Genomic DNA, 17704 nt, shown 5'->3' with positions numbered 1-17704 from the left:
TGTCAACTGGATATAAACAGAAGCTTGCAAGCAGAAATGTGTTCTTGGCTTCCGAGTGGAACTCGACAACAAGTTGACAAGCCGAGGCCTTGCCACCACTTTCTTGCTCGCATGCCACGGTGCGGCGCAGGGAGGGGGGGTAGAGACACAGAGTTGTTTACTATTAACACCGAACACAGCGCGCTATTGTGTCTTGCGATACACATCAATGAAGGCTTTGTTTTGTATGTTATTTCGAATCAAGTATAAACTCGGGGTTTTTTTCTGGGCCCAATAAAGAACAGGATTTTTTTTCTCTTTCTTATAACAATCGGGCCACGGCTCGGAATCTTGATGGGGTCAACCGCCACGGATAGATTTCATTTTATATATTTATATTAGACGCCGACTACTGTTGCGTTCTAACCAGACAAGTTGGTCAGCAGGTTGTGTGTGTGTGTGGTGGTGGTGTAAAGTGTGGGTAAGCTCACCTCTTCCAATAAGTCTCGCCAGCGTGGGGGAAAAAGTCGGTCCAAAATATTATCTGTATTCGACGCCCTCTTGTGGAGGGCCAGTCCGCCAGCAATTAGTGAGCAAGAAATTGCAAGGCTGCACCTTTGCCTCGACGACCGGCTTTTTGTACGACAATGAAATGGCACGCGAACACAGGGATTAAAATGCATTGACAAAAATAACGAATTTATTTGAACTTTTCCCACATCACGTTTACTTTACAAAAAACCCGTCAAATGTCAAGTAGTAGTCGCAATCGCAGTTGGACGTGTGGCCTTCGGACATTTTTCAATTCCTCTGCCATGTACGACACAATATCCGTGAAAGAAAATCAGGTTGTCAATTTGTTCAACATCAATTTCAAAACTCGCCATACATTACACACAAAAAACACTAAGATTACATAATAACGGCGTAACGTAAAACTCATTTATAAAACAAAGACGGAAGCGCTCAAGCCAACGGGGTCAGGATGCACTGAATTTAGCTGACTCGTGTGGGCACAGGTGTCAGGGGCTTTTTGGGGTTGAAAAACATTCGTAGACTTGTTGTTTTTGCTGTTGTTAACACTGTGACCAAGTGTCAGAGGAGCGAGCCAGCATCGCCAAGATTCTGGCTGGCATCTTTGGGATTCAGCCACTCATTAAAAATGCCTTCTCAAGTGCATTTATACGGCGATGGCCGCAGCCCGGTCACAAACGACAATAAAATATAACCAAATGATTAGGTCACAAGCGTATGGGAAAAAAATACCCCGTGCTGCATTGCATACATTTTAAAAAAAATGAACTTGGCTAAATTCCACCATTGATACTTAAAACGATTTCTTTTGGACATTATAACAATCACTAAATTACAGGGTAGTATAAAACGTGTGCCTCTTGTGGATAGAGGCCCAATTGATGGGGCTTCTGTGAGCGGATTTCATAAGGACACACACACACACACGCGTTTTTTTTTATTGAACAGACCACCATAGGTTAGATGGAGTGCTCTTGCCAATTACATCTGGTAACCCAGCAGCAAATGCCGATTAAACCCTGACACGTTAGACCGGTCCAGAGATTGTTTCAACAAACAATTTTCTTGCTGCACAATATTGATCTGAAAAAACAAACGCGATGACCCACAAGTAAAAAAGATATAGTTGAATGTGGAGACACCTAATGGAGTTTTGCTGGCATATGGAAACTTAAGAAGTACTGTAGTTCTGTGACGTGGTCTTCCGGGAACATCCTCCATCAAGACAATGCCGCAGACAGCGTAATTGTCATGTCGGAGAAGACATACATTGTTGTTCAGCACGCAAGAGCACTCATCAACGATGCAGAAACAGCCTCACATTTTTTTTCACGGAGCTGTTTTTGCCTCGGCTCATTTGTAAAATAAACGTTATAAATTTATTTTTAAAAATGGGTTAAAATGTACCTCTCACCCTTGATGTTTACTTCACACACGCACACTGTATACTGTATTTGTGTTAAGCCAGTAAAAAAAAATGGGCATGGCAAGGCTTTTGATTGCCGAGTGCAATCCTGTGTCCAGACTTTAATCCCCTAAGGTACAAGTCGACCCTAGATAGGGTTGTGTTGTTGCACTCGGCTGTGGTCTGATGCTAATGGGCAGTGTGCTGTCGACGAGCGAAATTCACGCAACATTTTTTTCTCTTCTACCCAAGTGGTACGCTCAAAAGCAATGACCTGGACGCTGCCGTATGTCGGCACACTGGACTTTCAATCCAGAAGTCATCGCGAATCGATCGGTAGGTCACGAGTGGGGGGGGGGGTAACGCGTGGGGACTTCCACCCATTTCAAAAAGTGAAATGAATGTTTATTTGTTAAACAGAAAAAAAATGGCTGCCCAGTTGTGGAAGATTTGGTCAAATACCCTCCCGAGAGGGTCTTTCTCTAGCAGCCCGGCAATTGCTCGCTCTCACCGCCGATGGCAAGGAGGTTCTCCACACGGGAGAGGGGCTCTCCGAGGCAGCGGTGGTGGTTTGAGAAAGCACTTGCGGGGGCTGCACCTTAACCTGCTAGGGGAGAGCAACGCAATGGAATTGTTGCATTGGGGTCTCAACGGCACGCGGCGCCTATTCACAGCACGCTTCACATCACACCTGTGCTAGCACGGGCGCAATGCTATTTTAGTACCCACTTAAATAACCGCCACGGTGAATTAAAACACAAAACAAATGTTATTTTTAATTACATCATATATACGTATAAAAAGATTCACAAACGCAGGTCGGTCAGCTGCACTATGTCCGCCCGTTCGCCCATCGTTGCTCGGAAGGTGACGGACAGCGATGTTGCCAACGCTTCTCCTCGGTCGGCGCAACCTCTCGCGAGCTGGGTCATTCCACCGCCACTTCCTCTTTGCCCCTTCTGCCTTCAATGTTTTCCAATGAGGCTACGAGTATAGTAGTTTGGCTCTCTGCGCTCTGAGAAATCTTTCATCGAGTCCCCTGCACATCACCATTTCAGGATGGGGGGGGGGGGTTTCTAGCTGTGTCCTAGTTTTCCCAAGATTATCCTCTTGACGAGGATGTAGCTGCGGTCCTTGTAAATCTGCAGTCTTCCAGGAAGGACAGTAAGAGTCCAGTTGTCAGCTGCATAATAACACCACTCAAGACAATGCATTCACGTGCAGTTCTACCTTCTTCCATATATTTCACCACGATGTCCCAAACAAATGTCCAGGTTGTTTTTTTAATCACTTGCATTGAAAAGCAAGGTCCTATTCTGTTTTTTGCGACATCTTTCCGCTCCGTTTTTTCATTACGCGTCCTGGTGGGTATTTTTAATTTCCAAATTTTTGATTGCGGCATCAGGACGTGGCGATCCTAGGAGGGCGGCAAGCGGGGCACTCCGCCAATCGAGATGCACCCTGCCCACAGCAGGAACCCAGCAGCCGCGAGCATCACCACGAGCAGCCGGGGCAGAGACCGGAGGGTCCGTAGAGCGCGGCAAATGTCCGTCCAGCGGCACCGCCACCCAGACGCCCTCCAGCGCCACGGCGCCGAGCGAACTCTCCACCAGATGGCGGCGCATGGCGAGGGCCTGCGCGGGCCCAGCCACGGGCCCTCGCCCCTCTCCAGCAGGTGGGCCAGGTTGACGTCGCAGCCGCCGATGCCATCGTCGTCATCGTCATCGAGCCTGGCAGATAGGCGCGGGCGTTTAGGATGATTCGTTTCATTAATGCAAAACCCAGCGGCGAAGTTTTTTTTTCTTCCCCCGGGTTAGATCGTGTAAATGATTAATGTGTCGTTAACCCACCAACACCCGACGCAGCCAATTAGTGAGGGTTGTCAAGTAAACAACACGTGGCAATTCGTGACTACTTCAACACACCGGTGTGTTTGAGAGTAAACCCACACAATTACAAGTTGAGTACCGTGAAGTTTCGTACAGTTATAATTAAATTAAACAACAAAAGGGCGGTGGAGGGCAGATCAAAAATTCATTTTTAAAAATGTTATTTGCACAGGGTGCCCATAAATGGTGTTGAGAATTATTTAGATTCACGACGAGAGGGGGCGCCCCCCACGACCAAACTCGCCCGGAATGCGCCCAATCTCGTTAGATCTCAGAAGCCAACCAGGGTCCCATCCCCCCGAACGTTGGTTCAACGTTGCGCGTTTACTGGGGTTGAGCCTGGATAGTTCTTGGATGGGCGACCAACACGATTAGCACATGTTGGGGGCGCGGGCTCGTTTTAGAGCGCGAGGTTCAACGAAGGTGGCACGATTCACAGACGGGGGAGAGTCTGCCGTAGATTCACGGTGGAGGGAAAGTGGTTTTTTATCCTTTACGCAAATGTGGGAGTACATTTCAAATTTGGCCCAACAGGTATTGGAGGCTGCTGCGGGGTTACATCGTAGGCAGTCTGAGGGCAGTGCAGCACAATTCATTGTTCTACTGTACTACGGTCCTGTGACACGTCGGACAACATACAGAGTAACCAAGAGTGCATTGGAGAGCTCCTCAAAATTTATATTTTGCAGAGAAAATACGTTGAATATTTCAGGACTGCCCCCCCCCAAGCCCACCCTGTAATCGCGACCCCCAAGACATTTCTATGACCCCCTCTGCAGACAGCTGTACACGCATTCAGGGTGGCAGGGTGGCACAGAGGCAACGCTCGCGGCTCACAACAATAAGAGCCCGGCTTCAATTCCCAACTCGGGCCGCTTTCTGCGTATGTGTGTGGGGGGGGGGTTGCCTGTTCTCTCCCTGTTCTGCATGGATATCCTATGGGTTCTCCGGTTTTCTCCCAGAGCTAAAATATACCATAACAATGGAACTGATATTGGGCCAATAAACATCCCAATGCAGAAAATTTACCAGCACGTTAATCCAATCGGGGCTTAAACGAAGCAACGTTGACCCCCCCCCTCCCCTATACTGTGAAAGCTTTGCAGGAGCCTCTGGGAAAAAAAAAGACGAGGCTTGAGACTCAGTGATGCTTTCCTGGGTAAAACAAGTGTAATAGTAACAATAATAAACAATGCAATGAGTAAGCAGGCAGCTGCGCCAAGTCACTTGTCATCAAGACTTACTCGGTCCGCTCGAAGGAGGGTTCCCTCGGTGAGCACGAAGCGTCTGCTCCTTGCTCCCGGAGCTGCAAAACAAATTTCAGATCGAATGAAAATAACACGTGGTTCCAAAGGCTCTCCACACACACACACACAACTCAAATGCATCTCCTTTTGAATGGGGATAAATAAATAAATAAATCGCACGCACAAAAAATTACTTCCCCCCCCCCCATCTCATTTTAAATCATAAAACTAATAATCAGAGCCCTGTGTCAACACACTGCTGAATGAGTGCCCTCTCCACACTGTGGCGGTCATTTGTTCGACTATAATTCAACATGCTTGCCGATGGTCGATAATGATAATAATAATAATGGACTGGCAGACAAGGAATTGAACGTGCAGGAGAACGTCCAGCGGGGAGATGGAGCGATGAAATCTATTTGTGTGCAGGTGCCAGATGGACGGTTCGCATCACAACATTGTGAGTGGTGGTGGTGGTTTGGTGTAGACCTTCATCCAGCAGTGGATTGACCATGGCTGATGATGATGGAGGATGACGATGATGAATGATGATGATTACGACGTTTGGGCCAATAAGTCACTGATGTTTTGCCATGGCCAGGATTGAACTTGGGTCAATGGGTTCATCGCCCAGTGCTCTAACCACTGCACCCCACATCCCCCAGTGGAAATTAGCTTAATGTCACACTATTTATACCATCCAATGTCAACTTGTGTTGAATCATTACTTTTTCATGTAAAACGATCCTTTCAGTTAAATTTGGCTTAAAAATGTAAACACCAGAAACCGACAACGGAATCGAGCAAGAGTCGAATTGGGCTCCTACTCTTGAGACGGGCCGCACGTCGAGGTTCCTAACTTGCATTCTCTCTTACTGAGAGAATCAGTGCCTTCGATCGACTAAAAGTGCGGAGAAACAAGGATCTATGCACCGGCGTACTTAAACTATGCAATTCCATTAATCTGCAGGATTCCGTTAGCCTTAACGGCAAAGTAAACACTCCCCCAGCGTCGCTGTTTTACTGCACTGAGGCAGACAGCACTTCACTTCACGAGCCGGGCAATGAGTTGCAACAAAACAACAACGACCATGTCCCTCTCCGACGCGTTTCGGGTCGTGCCATTCAGCACGACGTCGGACGTTTTCGGCTCCATGCACCGGACACAGTTAGGTTCCAAACTGTTGTTCCTTACAGAACTTCAGTTTGATTGACGCCACGTTGTTCACCGATTTGTTTCTCCAGTTTGAATCCTTCGCGGAAGCTCCCGGGGCAGCGGGGGTGGGTGAGCGAAACGTCGGAACATCGTTTTCTCGATTTTTATTTCTCAAGAGCCGCGGGTCCCTCGCGCACACCTCCCGCGTGCCGTCCACCTCGATGACAACAAGCGGCCACCAACTTGGCCCCTCGCCATCGCCCGCGGCGGCGCGACAAGTCGAGCGGACGAGGCCGTCGTTCGCGGCCGCGCATTCTTTTTTTGCTTTGCGTCTCGCGCGATGCGTTTTGCATGCCCGACGAAAACAAAGCCCCCGTACGTAAACCAGACGGATTAGCAGTCTGCCTCACAATGAAGTACCCCCCCCCCCACCCTTTTACAAAATTAATGCAGCCTCGACGAGGGGATGACGTTCGCACCGACACGAGTGGCGCTCACCCCCCCCCCTTCCGGACCATCCCGCCAGTGAACTTCGCACCGCTGTTTCCATGGCCGCCCCCCCAGCCCGGGCCGCTGACGTTGGTCGCGCACAAGCAAAACAAGAGTTGGCACCTCGATCGGCGGCTGTGCCCTTGGAAATGCTACACCAGAGGTCGTGCGGATTTCTCTGGCAGCGAGACGGAGGGGCTCGCGAGGAGAATTTGGCACGCCCCGGCTGGTCTGTGCAGCCACAGCAAGCGCAGCTCCCCAAACCCGACTAACCCCCCCCCCCCCCAACTGGGTCCCGACAACATTGGCCAACGTTGCTGGTAGATGAAGCCGTGGCAAAGCCCAGGGACGGATTTAAGTTTTGATTGAGGGGCCCTCCCGAGCTGTCATGGTTTTGTGGGGGCCGCTAGTTGTACATTTAGTTAAATGGTTTTTACTATTTAACCAACTCTCCCCTCCACAGTCACAATATGATGTGGCTTTATACAGCAGCATCTAAACGGGACCTGCATCCCAAGGCTCTAGACATAAACAGAGAGTTGTATTTATTTTGTAGAGAGGCAGTCCGTTCGATCATAAGCAGAGCGACGAAAGGAAGGGCCTCGAACCTGGACTTGAAACTTGAATGGGGGACAGGGGGCCAACAGCATGGATGACTGGGGGAAGGGAGTTCTAGGCACTGGGTGCAACCTCCCACTGAGTGATGGTTGAACGGGGGGGGGGGGGTCAACATAGCCTTGATTGCTGGAGCAGATGGTGGCAGTTTTAAACTATTTAAACTAAACAATTGTTTATTTTACCAGGTAAGGCCCACTAAGCGATATAGCTTCCTTTTCAGAAGCAACCTGGCCACAATTGATAGAACGAAGTCGCATATCATCATGTGGAAATGTATAGCAGCCAAATCCTCTAGACACATGCGTCTAAATGTGGAGGGGAAAAACCAGAGGAGCCAGAGAACAATCCACGTGACCACGGGGAGAGAGATATGCAAACTCCAAATATACAGACGTCAGGGATCGAACCCACGCTCTCCTGCGTAACAGTCGAGGTGGATGGGGAGAGGGTGAGTGAAATGAGGGTGGAGACCAAGGAAAAGGCGAGTCCAGTTTCGATCTTGAAATTGATTTGGGATGGGATTGGAAGCCACTTTTAGGGACTGGAGCATCGGGTTCATTCATGTGGTCTGAATTGCCGGTTGCGGAGAGTTGGCAGCGGGACTCTCTTTGGATCACGTGGAATCCGGAGGCGAGAAATTTTGGGAGGCCGTGCAGGAGGAGAGAGTTGCGCAATCGTCGAGCGGGCACGCGATGAAGGAGCAGACGAAGGTGTCAGCGGTAGCTGGGGTAAAAGGAATGGCAGATGCGGGAGGTCCTGCAGAGTTGAGTTGCGTGCGGATAGGGGATGAGAGTTCGGCATCAAAAACGGGTCCGACGTTTCGCAAGCTCTCTTCAAGTGAGAGTCAGATTTTATGGAGGTGCTCACTCAAACTGAAGTCTTCATTGAGAATGGACTTTTTTTTTCTCTTTACGAGGGGCTTGCGATCAACGACTGCGCGCCGCATATGGCCATACGACGCTCGAGGAAATTTATTCTCGGCTCGCGTGGCCAAACAACCGGTCTGACTGGTAATAAAAAAGCGCCATTCATTATGGGTCTTACATTGTGGGTCTTACATTGTGGGCTTTACATTGTGGGTTTTACATTGTGGGGTGCGCACTCGCTGGGGGGGGGGGGTGGAAGATGTTGGTTAGGCTTGGTACCTACACAAGTCTCCATTACCCAACCCAACAGTCGCTTGAAAACGAGCTCTCGAAGGTTGTGGATCGAAAGGACGCTTTATAAAACCTTTTTTTTACGAACGTCATGTGGTCGTTTAACCGTGGCAATTTAACGTGAAAATTGGTTTATTTTGTTCATCGTCTTATTTGCAATGCTGCAATGAGTCATTGCAGCATTGCAATACTGTATGAAGAAAACGTAAAAAAAAGACATGAAAGTAACCGTAAGCCACAGCTGCTAATAAGTCATATTTTCTCGCAAATGTTTTTTTCGGTTTGTTCTGTATTCATCCATTATCGTCTGAATTGGCCAGCCACGACCCAGGAGCATATAAACCAGGCCCCCACAGGGACCGGGGTTCAGCGTTGTTACCGTCATCTGAAGATCTACCTTCAAGAAGAGTCACCAACACGTGGCCCTAGACCCAAGCTGGGGTCTGGTCCGTTGGAGCTAACTCCAAGTGTGTTTCTTGTAGTTTAGCCTGGTGGTCCACCATCATAGGCTGCTATCTGGTAAAAGGCAGTTACCCCTTTGTGTTAATGTGTTGGTACACAATGGGTTGCCTCCAAGAAGTACGTCTGCGACTCGGTTGAATCCACTACACTTTCATACAATTCGGTGAATGGCTAGCGCCCTCTCTTGGCTGCAAGCGTGACAACCCATTACATACAACACGTACGACTTGAAAAGGTCAATTCGTCCGCGTGCTATTTGATGCACGTGTAGGACTTGGAATATGGCGCGCCACGCGTTCTCTTGCGCTGTTGCTATGCAAGAGAGCAGTGTACAGTGGGGGGGAGGGTATTTGAGGACGATGTTGTTGTTGCTGAGGCGTGAGGGAGATGCCGTTAATTGGCGTAACAGGTGTTAAGGGTAACCGGGGATACAGGCCGGTGATTGGTTAAGAGGGTGAGTGCTTAATGACTGGCGTCGCCCAGGCGGGAATAACAAGGCCACGTGAGGCTGTGGTTTTACCTAACGATGAACAGTAATCATGGGTCGCTGGGTTGTATTTATATTTTTTGTCGTTGCAAAAATTAAGCATTTCAAGAATACAGCCAAAAGATTTGGATGACTGTGGAGGAAGAAGCTCCACCCAGCCTCCTCTGAACCACGTGGGAGCGGCTGCCACATGCAGCGAGTGCCGTCTTCACGCACGTGCCACGTGTGTGTCTGTGTGTGCGCACCTGGCCAACATTAGTGACGATTATATGAAACGGTCCTGGGGCCTCCCCTAGGTTGACTCAGCCTCAAATGAGTACCTGGTGCGGTGTGTAAACATCGCCACTCGGGAGACAAAGGTGGCTGGGCGTGGTGGTGACAACCCACCCTCTCGTGTGCCATGCCGGCCTTCAGAGGTGCTCGCTAACAGCAATTGCCTCAATAGTTGGTTAAAGCTATGAGGGGGGTCTTTGTCTTTGTTTGTGTCTTTCCACGCATCTATCTCGGTATTTGTAACTGTGTATGACTCTCCCTGACTGCTGCCTCTAAAAGCCTGTCTGTGTCTCTGCTTGTCTTTCAGTATCCATCTCTCCATAACGCCCCATATCCGTGCTTCTCCGAGTCTGTGTATAACACTCTCTCTGTCTTTCCTCTCTTTGTGCAAGTTTCTCTTTGCCTCTCTGGGTAAATCTCTCGCTGCCTCTTTCCCTATTTGTCCACGTCTCTCTGCATCTGTCACTCTGTTGTGCCTCTGCTTCCGTGTGTGTGTGTGCGCGTGTCTCTCTCGATCTCTCTCCGTGTCCCTCTGCGCGCATTTGTCTTTGCCGGTGTACCCCTCAACAGCCCCTTCGTCCCTCTCGTCTGCACAGGAGCCCCCCACTTTGCGGTGGCTTGTTACGAGGCGAGCTGCTCAACGACGTGGATTGTGTGCCGGTCAATCCGACCAGGGCTGGCGAGCCCCCCCTTTGAATGTCAAACGGCCGTTACGCAACGACACATTTAACGATCCAAGGACGAAATCAATTCCTTACGAACTCATTCGTCTTGTTCCGTGACTTTTTTTTCCTCACCTCGCGTGTAGAAGTTGGATCCCGCTCCATTAGCCTACAGGTGAGATTCAGCAAAATAATTGGCATAAAATCAGCCACGATTTCTAAATAAATCGGTCCTCGCACCCACTTTCATTCCTGCACCACCAATTAGTGCGGTGGGCTACGTATGGTGCGAAAGAAGTTCAACATACGCACACATACGCATTTCATCGCTCCTGGAGGGAGAAAGCATTTATTGTGTCGCTAACAGGCAACGCGAGCCCCGGACAGCGCGCAAAGTTCGCAGAGGGATTGGGAAGGGCTCAATGGGCTAGTGGCATAAACCGTAGTTGGGTGTTAGAGCGGCATACAATGGTAATGCCACACGCTCTTGGCAGTGTCTCTAACTGTAGCCAAGTGTGCGCGACTCAGACGCACCATTGTGCCAAACACAACTTGTTGTCTTCTTGTCTGGCACAGGAGCTCCACCGTCACAGACGTTGTAGACCAGCCGTGGTGGCGGCGCTCGGCATAAGCAAACTAAATCTCGGGGCCGAGGGAGCCCCTAGCCGCTGCTCAAGGGGCCAGTAATATTAAATAAAAGATACAAAATTAAGAACTGTTGTAGACTCCAGTAAGTCAGTGGCTTGGAACCCTCAATCACCGCTCTGTGTTTGAGCTCAGCAATCATGGACAGCACTGGCCAAAAAAACAACAAGACCAAAGCTCTGTCTTGATTCTCAGCACAAATGCTGATAACGCTTTGCCATAGAATTCTGTGGCGATCCCACACCCTGAATTACAGGAGATTTTATAAAATTTCGATCTGCATTTCACAAAAATTAAACTTCATGAAATTACTTAAAACCCATGGATTCATGAAAAAAAAACGGTACGTGCAATATCAGCTCAAATTCATATCCTAAAAAACCCATGCAAATTAAAAGTATCCTCTCCACAGAGATTGTCAGTTTAACACAGGCTTTCACGATCAATATCCATAATAGTGGGTTTTGTTGTTGGGTTAAAGCGCATAAATATATAAATGTGTCATTAAACGCGCAACTACCCAACACAGCCAATTCGTAAGGTTTGTCAGGTCAACAAAACGTGACAATTAGTTACTACTTCAGCACACCGGCTTGTTGGAGTACTACGCTTCGACGATAATTACAACCAGCCTCATCAGGTGACAGCCAGGGTTGTGGAGAAATCCTCCTGTGTCCGTCTTAAATGAAGAGGGGTAAATGTGATGTCGTCAATGTCAGCCAATAAGATTAATCAAAGCGAATGAATGTCTCTCATCTATACCTAACCGAAAAAAACAACTTTATTATGAACATTTATACCCTGTGTGCATTTCTCTTAGTCTCATACTCTCTCGATGTGTGCTCTGGGTCCTTTCTCAAAGACGTCAGGCAATCGTTGCCTTCCATCAAGCTCTGTCCATGAGATATTACTCAATAATGTTGGAATTAGATTAACCTAGTTGCATTCAGTTGTCCAAATTGCTTCGTGTACTTATTTCGTTGTCTTCCCACTCATCTACATTCCCCTAATCTCACTACCTCTATACATCTCTCATCTCGAAGCTGTTCTGTTATCTCATTGGGATTTTATACTGGTAGGAACCTCTTGGTTACACCAGCCCACAGGGGATTATTGTGTCTGTCCGTCGTGCAGGCAGGGGCTGGGTGGGGAGGGTGGGGAGTGGCTGGGTAGAGAGGGGCTGGGTGGGGAGGGTGGGGCTGGTCACCCCGTGGTGCCCTTATAAAACTCAACGTTTAACCTACTCACGCCGGCTTGTGCCCGACTTCACAGTCGGGCATATTTGCGGAATACACCACGCCGCCTTTGACCCTGGCCATTGACCGAGCAACCCAACGTTCCTACCAGCTCCCTCAGCAGGAATGTTAAATTGAAAGCCCCACTCCCCCCAAATATAATGTCTATCTTGGAACCCCAAGGGGCGACCACACCACTATTTTGTGCAGTCGCAGCAGTCACTAGCTCTTGGTGTAAAATTGCAGTCAGTGGCGTTACGCGAGTTGGGTATTTCACCCATTCCACCCTGTCGTTATTAAAAGAAAAATCACGTAAATTACCCGTGGGAGTGCGAACAACAACATGGTGGTCCTCGAATTGTTACTTTTATTTGAAAGATGTTAACTGCAAGTCGTTAAGAATGATTAATATTTTTTAATAGGGCAGTGTTTTTTTTCGAGCGCAGCAACACAGACAGAGCCTTGTTTTGCTTGTGAGAACACAATACTCATTAATTATCAACATTTTCTCACGGGCTTTACACAAGACTGGTCAACACAAAGTTCCTCACCAAAAGGAAGATACTTTTTCGTCCGAGTCTCAAAGCTCAATTCATGCAGCTCGCAGATCAGGTTCAGAAAGCACAAGGCACAAATCTGCGCTTGAACACTGCAAACACGAACTTTACTCGAAGATGGCCATTTCCACTGCATACATCGTGCCCAATAATTTGTCAGTTTCCACACACCGCTGCGGGTAATCACCAAAGCGGAGCATCCGCTGTTTTGCGGATATTAAAGATCCCACAACATTGCTGCATTTACAAAAGTGTGGCAGTCGTGAATATCAATGAAGTGTCCTGTCACTAAACGATGCAGCCGAATAATGTGAGTGTGTACGTGTTACCAAGTTAATTATTTTTTCCCGTCACTTGATGAGAACAATGTGGCTTGAGAATCCAATTGCACAAGGGGATTTTGTTATGAAACGCTATCAATATGCAGTGGCATATTGCATGGAAAAAAACCCAACCTGAACAAATCTGTATTAAAGAAATGAAGGATGGGGTTTACATCCACGGCCAATTATTTTAATATCACGGGAGGGGGTGGGAAAAAAATAAAAAAATAAATGAATCTGTGGTCTTCAGTGTGTAATACCATTGAAAGCGCTGGTTGCACATGATATGGGCAACACAAGTGTGCAGCTACCATAGAGGTGAATTAATTACCAAACCGTGTCCTGGCACTCTGTAAGCGATAGGGTTAACAGGAATACAAATGAGGTGGAGAGTGGCGGCCAAAAATGGACGAAGTCAATTCCGACTGTCCTTGCTGACGGAGGTCTCGTGCTTCAGACATTGGTTCAAAATCCAAAGGCGCAGCCCCTGCAATTACCGGCTTGCGCCTCTGCTGGCGGTAGGGTCTCCCCACTCTAGGGAGCTCTAGAGAGTGTGCCCGCCCCCAAAAAAGGTACTTGTGTAGTGACTGTGGTTGTCACTATATGGTGCCGGGGCTTACAAAGCCACGGCGGATGTGTTGTCATTATGGGCAGCCCGGGTTACGGGGTGTAGTACCAGCCCTAGTGGGGCTTGGGTGAGTGCTGGTTAGCGCGGAGGCACCGCGAGCAGTGTGCGGTGCGGGCTCCCGGTGAGAGAGCGAGAAGGAGCGTCAGCCAGCCAGGGTTACGTTGGGGCACGATATGCTGGTTGACCTGCTGACACGTGACCGGATGATATTGGAGGGGGGCTACCAGTGGACGGAGGCCACGGGGTGGTCACGTGGTCCAAAAGAGCTCTCGGGAACCTTCGAGAAAGAGCTCGAGAGACCTGGAAGGTGGGCGGGGCGAAGGGCGGAGCCAGCCCCAGCCCGGGGGCATATAACGAGGGCCCCGTGAGGAGCTCGGGGTTCTTCGTGTGCTGGTGTTATGAAGATCTAAGTCGGGAAGAAGCCTCTAGCCACGCGGTCCGGGACCCAGCTTGTGGTCCGGACCGGGATAGTGAACCGTGTCTAGTTCTGCCGTAGCATGGTTAGATGGGCATTCGAGACCTGAGTGTAGATCGTGTTGTGTTGCGTGCTGTTGTATAATAAATAGTGTTGCTCCCAAGATAATGTCTGCGACTCAGTTGGACTCACTTAACTGCAGTGCACCCATTTATTCTGCCGAGCAGGCAGAGGTGGGGATTAATTTTAGAAAAGTGCCGCAAGATCGAATCGAACCGGCGACCTTCTGGTCCCGCAGCGTCCAGTGCACCGACTGTCGCATCGTGGCACGTGACCGCAGTCCGCGTTGTAGGAGGCGCGATGATACAAACCTGGGAGATGTGGGTGGACTCCTTCTTCCGCAGGAACAGGTGGTTTTCGTGACTGGGTGCCTCTGCGCCGTCCATCCAGACACCGACGTCACCGACGTCTCCAACGGCACTTTCTGAAAATGCAACGGCGACGGTAGCCATCAGCGCCAGCTGTGACCGCCAGGCCAAAAGTGGGCTAGCCACTTGGAACGATTGTCTTCCAAGACGTGCGGCCAGCATGGACGATTAGCTGGAAATACCCTCTATTAAAACGGGCTATACGGCTCCCGACATTGGAGGTCCTTCTGCTAAACAGTGACACAGGCAAGCAATTGCAGGACTGCACATTTACCTGTACCATACAACCTAGAGGTTGTAACGGGTGTCCAGTGCTAGTTTTGTTCATGAAATTAGTGACGCAAAGTGTTTTTTTACGTATATATTTTATTTCGGCCAACGGTGACTATATTTTAGTTTGGTTATACATTAAAGCGTATCGGGATGACGGCCACGCATTAAAACCCGCTCACGGGAGAGGGCGGCCATTCCGTGTGTGGCACATTAGGAATGGATCACTCTTTTAATTATGTCCTTGTGCAGCAAGGGAGTAAAGTGTGGTTCTGTGAAAGTCCTGATGTGCTGTGCAGTGCATCAATGCATGTGTGTACAGCAGCATGTGATGACCGAGTTGGGCCTGTAGGTGGCTGGCAGGGTTAATGAATAACTGCACGTGTAAACTAGCCACATGGTTAATGGCGACTCAGAAGAATTGCTGCGTGTAACACGTGCTGTTGCATTTTACAGGTAAAGGACCCAAAGGTTGTTTTTGATCGTTATATAAATGTTCTAAAACTTGTTCTAGACTTTAAGCTTGGCTTTGAATTGTTCGTTTGTGATATATGCAATTAGAGGTGTTTTAGCACTGTGCATTGTAAAGGGATGATGTACTGTAATTAGTTACTGTCATTGTAATTCTCTAACTCTAATACTGTTTAGTCTATAACCATGCCCATGTACCCAGAGTATGCCTACTTGCAATGCTATTGAGAATAGAACACATGTAAAGTAGTAAGCTGTACAATGGTGATATACAGTACGTATACTGTACACATACAGTACATATAATGGGTGTAAGATACCGATATAAGTGGATGGTATAGATAGACATACAGCTTAGGATTAAAGTAATATTCGAATAGTGATGTGCAAATGTGATTGTCAAAGACAAAGATGGTTTATCAGTAGTAGAATTGGGTTTAAGAGAAAGGGTTAATGAATAACCGCACGTGTAAACTAGCCACATGGTTAATGGCGACTCGGAATAATTGCTGCGTGTAACACGTGCTGTTGCATTTTACAGAGTGACGGTGCTGTTTTTCACAAGATTAATATTAACCACAATAAATAAATGTGCTTGCCCTCGATTTGGAGCACCTGCCCACGTCCTTCATTTCGAGTGTGCAACACGTGAGTCACGGAGATTTCCGAATGGATGCTTCACTGGTGTTAGTTGGGGGGTGCCATAATCGTGATGCACTGGATAATATCGGTTTGGAAATCGCTACAGGCTGGTGAACACTAAACGAATATCTATGTTTCTGTGGAGAGACGAATTCATTGATATAAATTTAGTTATTTTTACGAGTAACGATGCAGATGTGCATGTGGAATTTGTGGCTTTTCCATGACTTGAGCCAATTCACCGAGCTGCTGCTTGATGCATGCCATCCTAGTCTGCCATTTCGTTGGCAGCCAAGGTTAAACTTCGACATTTTTTTCATATTGCTAAGAGAAACCTATACTGTATTGCGATTTTATTTCTTTACTTTCCGAAAGCATTCTTGGCTACCCTCCATAAAAAGTAATCGCCATCGCAGCAAACGTCACCATTAATATTGACGACGGTAATGCACAGGCACACCAATGGGGCAGCAGGGTGGCACAGTGATGACGCTTGTGGCCTCAGCATGAATGGGACTGGATTCGGGTGCCTTGCTGGTTGGAGTTTGTATGTTTCTCCCCCAGTTATGCATAGGATTCCTCAAGATTTTTTCCAATTTCCTCCCATAGTCGAAAAAAAATCATCCCCAATGCTTCAACGTTTAACGGTAAAGGATTCAAATCGGGATTACGCACAGCAACTTCGCCCCCGACCACGCAAAACTTGGCAGAACCCCTTCTGAAAAAAGTCTTGAGGCTCGGGCTATCCTGGGCAAGTAAAATAAAAGATTTAAAAAATAACTGTTGTGGACTCCTTTGAGCCAGTGTCCTGGAACCCCTCTTACCACTGCTGTGTGTTTGCACTCCGCAATCACGAACAGCACTGGCCAAAAAACAACAACAAGAGCAAAGCGCTTTCTTGATTCTCAGCACAAATGCTCATAAGCACTTTACCACGTAATTCTGCGGTGATCCCACACCTTGAAGCACAGAAGATTCAATCGAATTTCAATCTGCATTTCAAATAAATTAAACTTAAAAACCATGTAACTGCTCTTCCTTCTAGCTATATCACGGGACTCTGCCAGGGTGTAAATGGCTTTCACGCTGGACTTTTCATCCGGTGGTCGCTGCTTCGATTTGATCTTCCAGCACGACAGTTGAAACGTAGGGAAATCGCATTCATTGGCCACGCCTCCATTCACCGAGCAGTTTAAAAATGGGTACAGCACAGCGAGTGGATCGACAGGTCTCGTGCAGTCGGGTAAAGTAATAAGTTTAACCCGTAAAAACAAAGTTTTTCACTATAAATAATTTATATGCATGGCAGCGAACTTAATATAAAGGATTTTAAAATATATTCGCCAGTGGAGGACGCGGGGATCGATCCCGCGACCTTTGGCATGGGAAGCAAGGGCGCTACCAACTGCGCTACTCCGCCACGGCCTGTGGAGGGGTTACGCTCTGGGCTCTTATACTGTGAATGAGTTCTATTTGATTATATGTAAAATAAAAAATTTTTGCCTAAAAAGTGTACAATTTTGGGAATTTTTTTTCACGAACATTAATTGTCTCGCACAACGAGTCTGTGTGGAAAATGTCAGCTCGATTGGATCACGGGAAGTGGGTTAAAAAACGACCGAAAGATTTGCACGGTCGTAAGCAAGCAAGCTAGCACGCAAGCATGCAAGCGAACTTAATATAAAGGATTTAAAAAGACACTTGCTCCGATGGAATCTGGGCAGCGTAGAAG

General features: G+C 48.1%; 1 protein-coding gene across 2 annotated transcripts in view; it reads right to left on the bottom strand.

The window, feature by feature from the left end:
- Positions 1-651: 651 nt before the first annotated feature.
- The window catches only part of LOC144729736 (uncharacterized), a 49129-nt gene continuing 32076 nt past the window's right edge, over positions 652-17704 (bottom strand). For both annotated transcript variants that reach the window (XM_078610194.1, XM_078610195.1), the window contains 3 exons: positions 14533-14645; positions 5052-5113; positions 652-3648 (listed from right to left, as the gene is read on the bottom strand). In XM_078610194.1, coding sequence (XP_078466320.1) covers positions 3336-3648; positions 5052-5113; positions 14533-14645 — 488 coding nt within the window. In that variant the 3' untranslated portion in view covers positions 652-3335. The remainder of the gene's footprint in view (positions 3649-5051; positions 5114-14532; positions 14646-17704) is intronic.

Source organism: Lampetra planeri, chromosome 33, assembly GCF_965212315.1.
Source record: "Lampetra planeri chromosome 33, kcLamPlan1.2.h2, whole genome shotgun sequence".
NCBI classification, from domain to species: domain Eukaryota; kingdom Metazoa; phylum Chordata; class Hyperoartia; order Petromyzontiformes; family Petromyzontidae; genus Lampetra; species Lampetra planeri.
The sequence above is the reverse complement of the archived record's forward strand: the minus strand, read 5'-3'. Positions and strand labels throughout refer to the sequence as shown.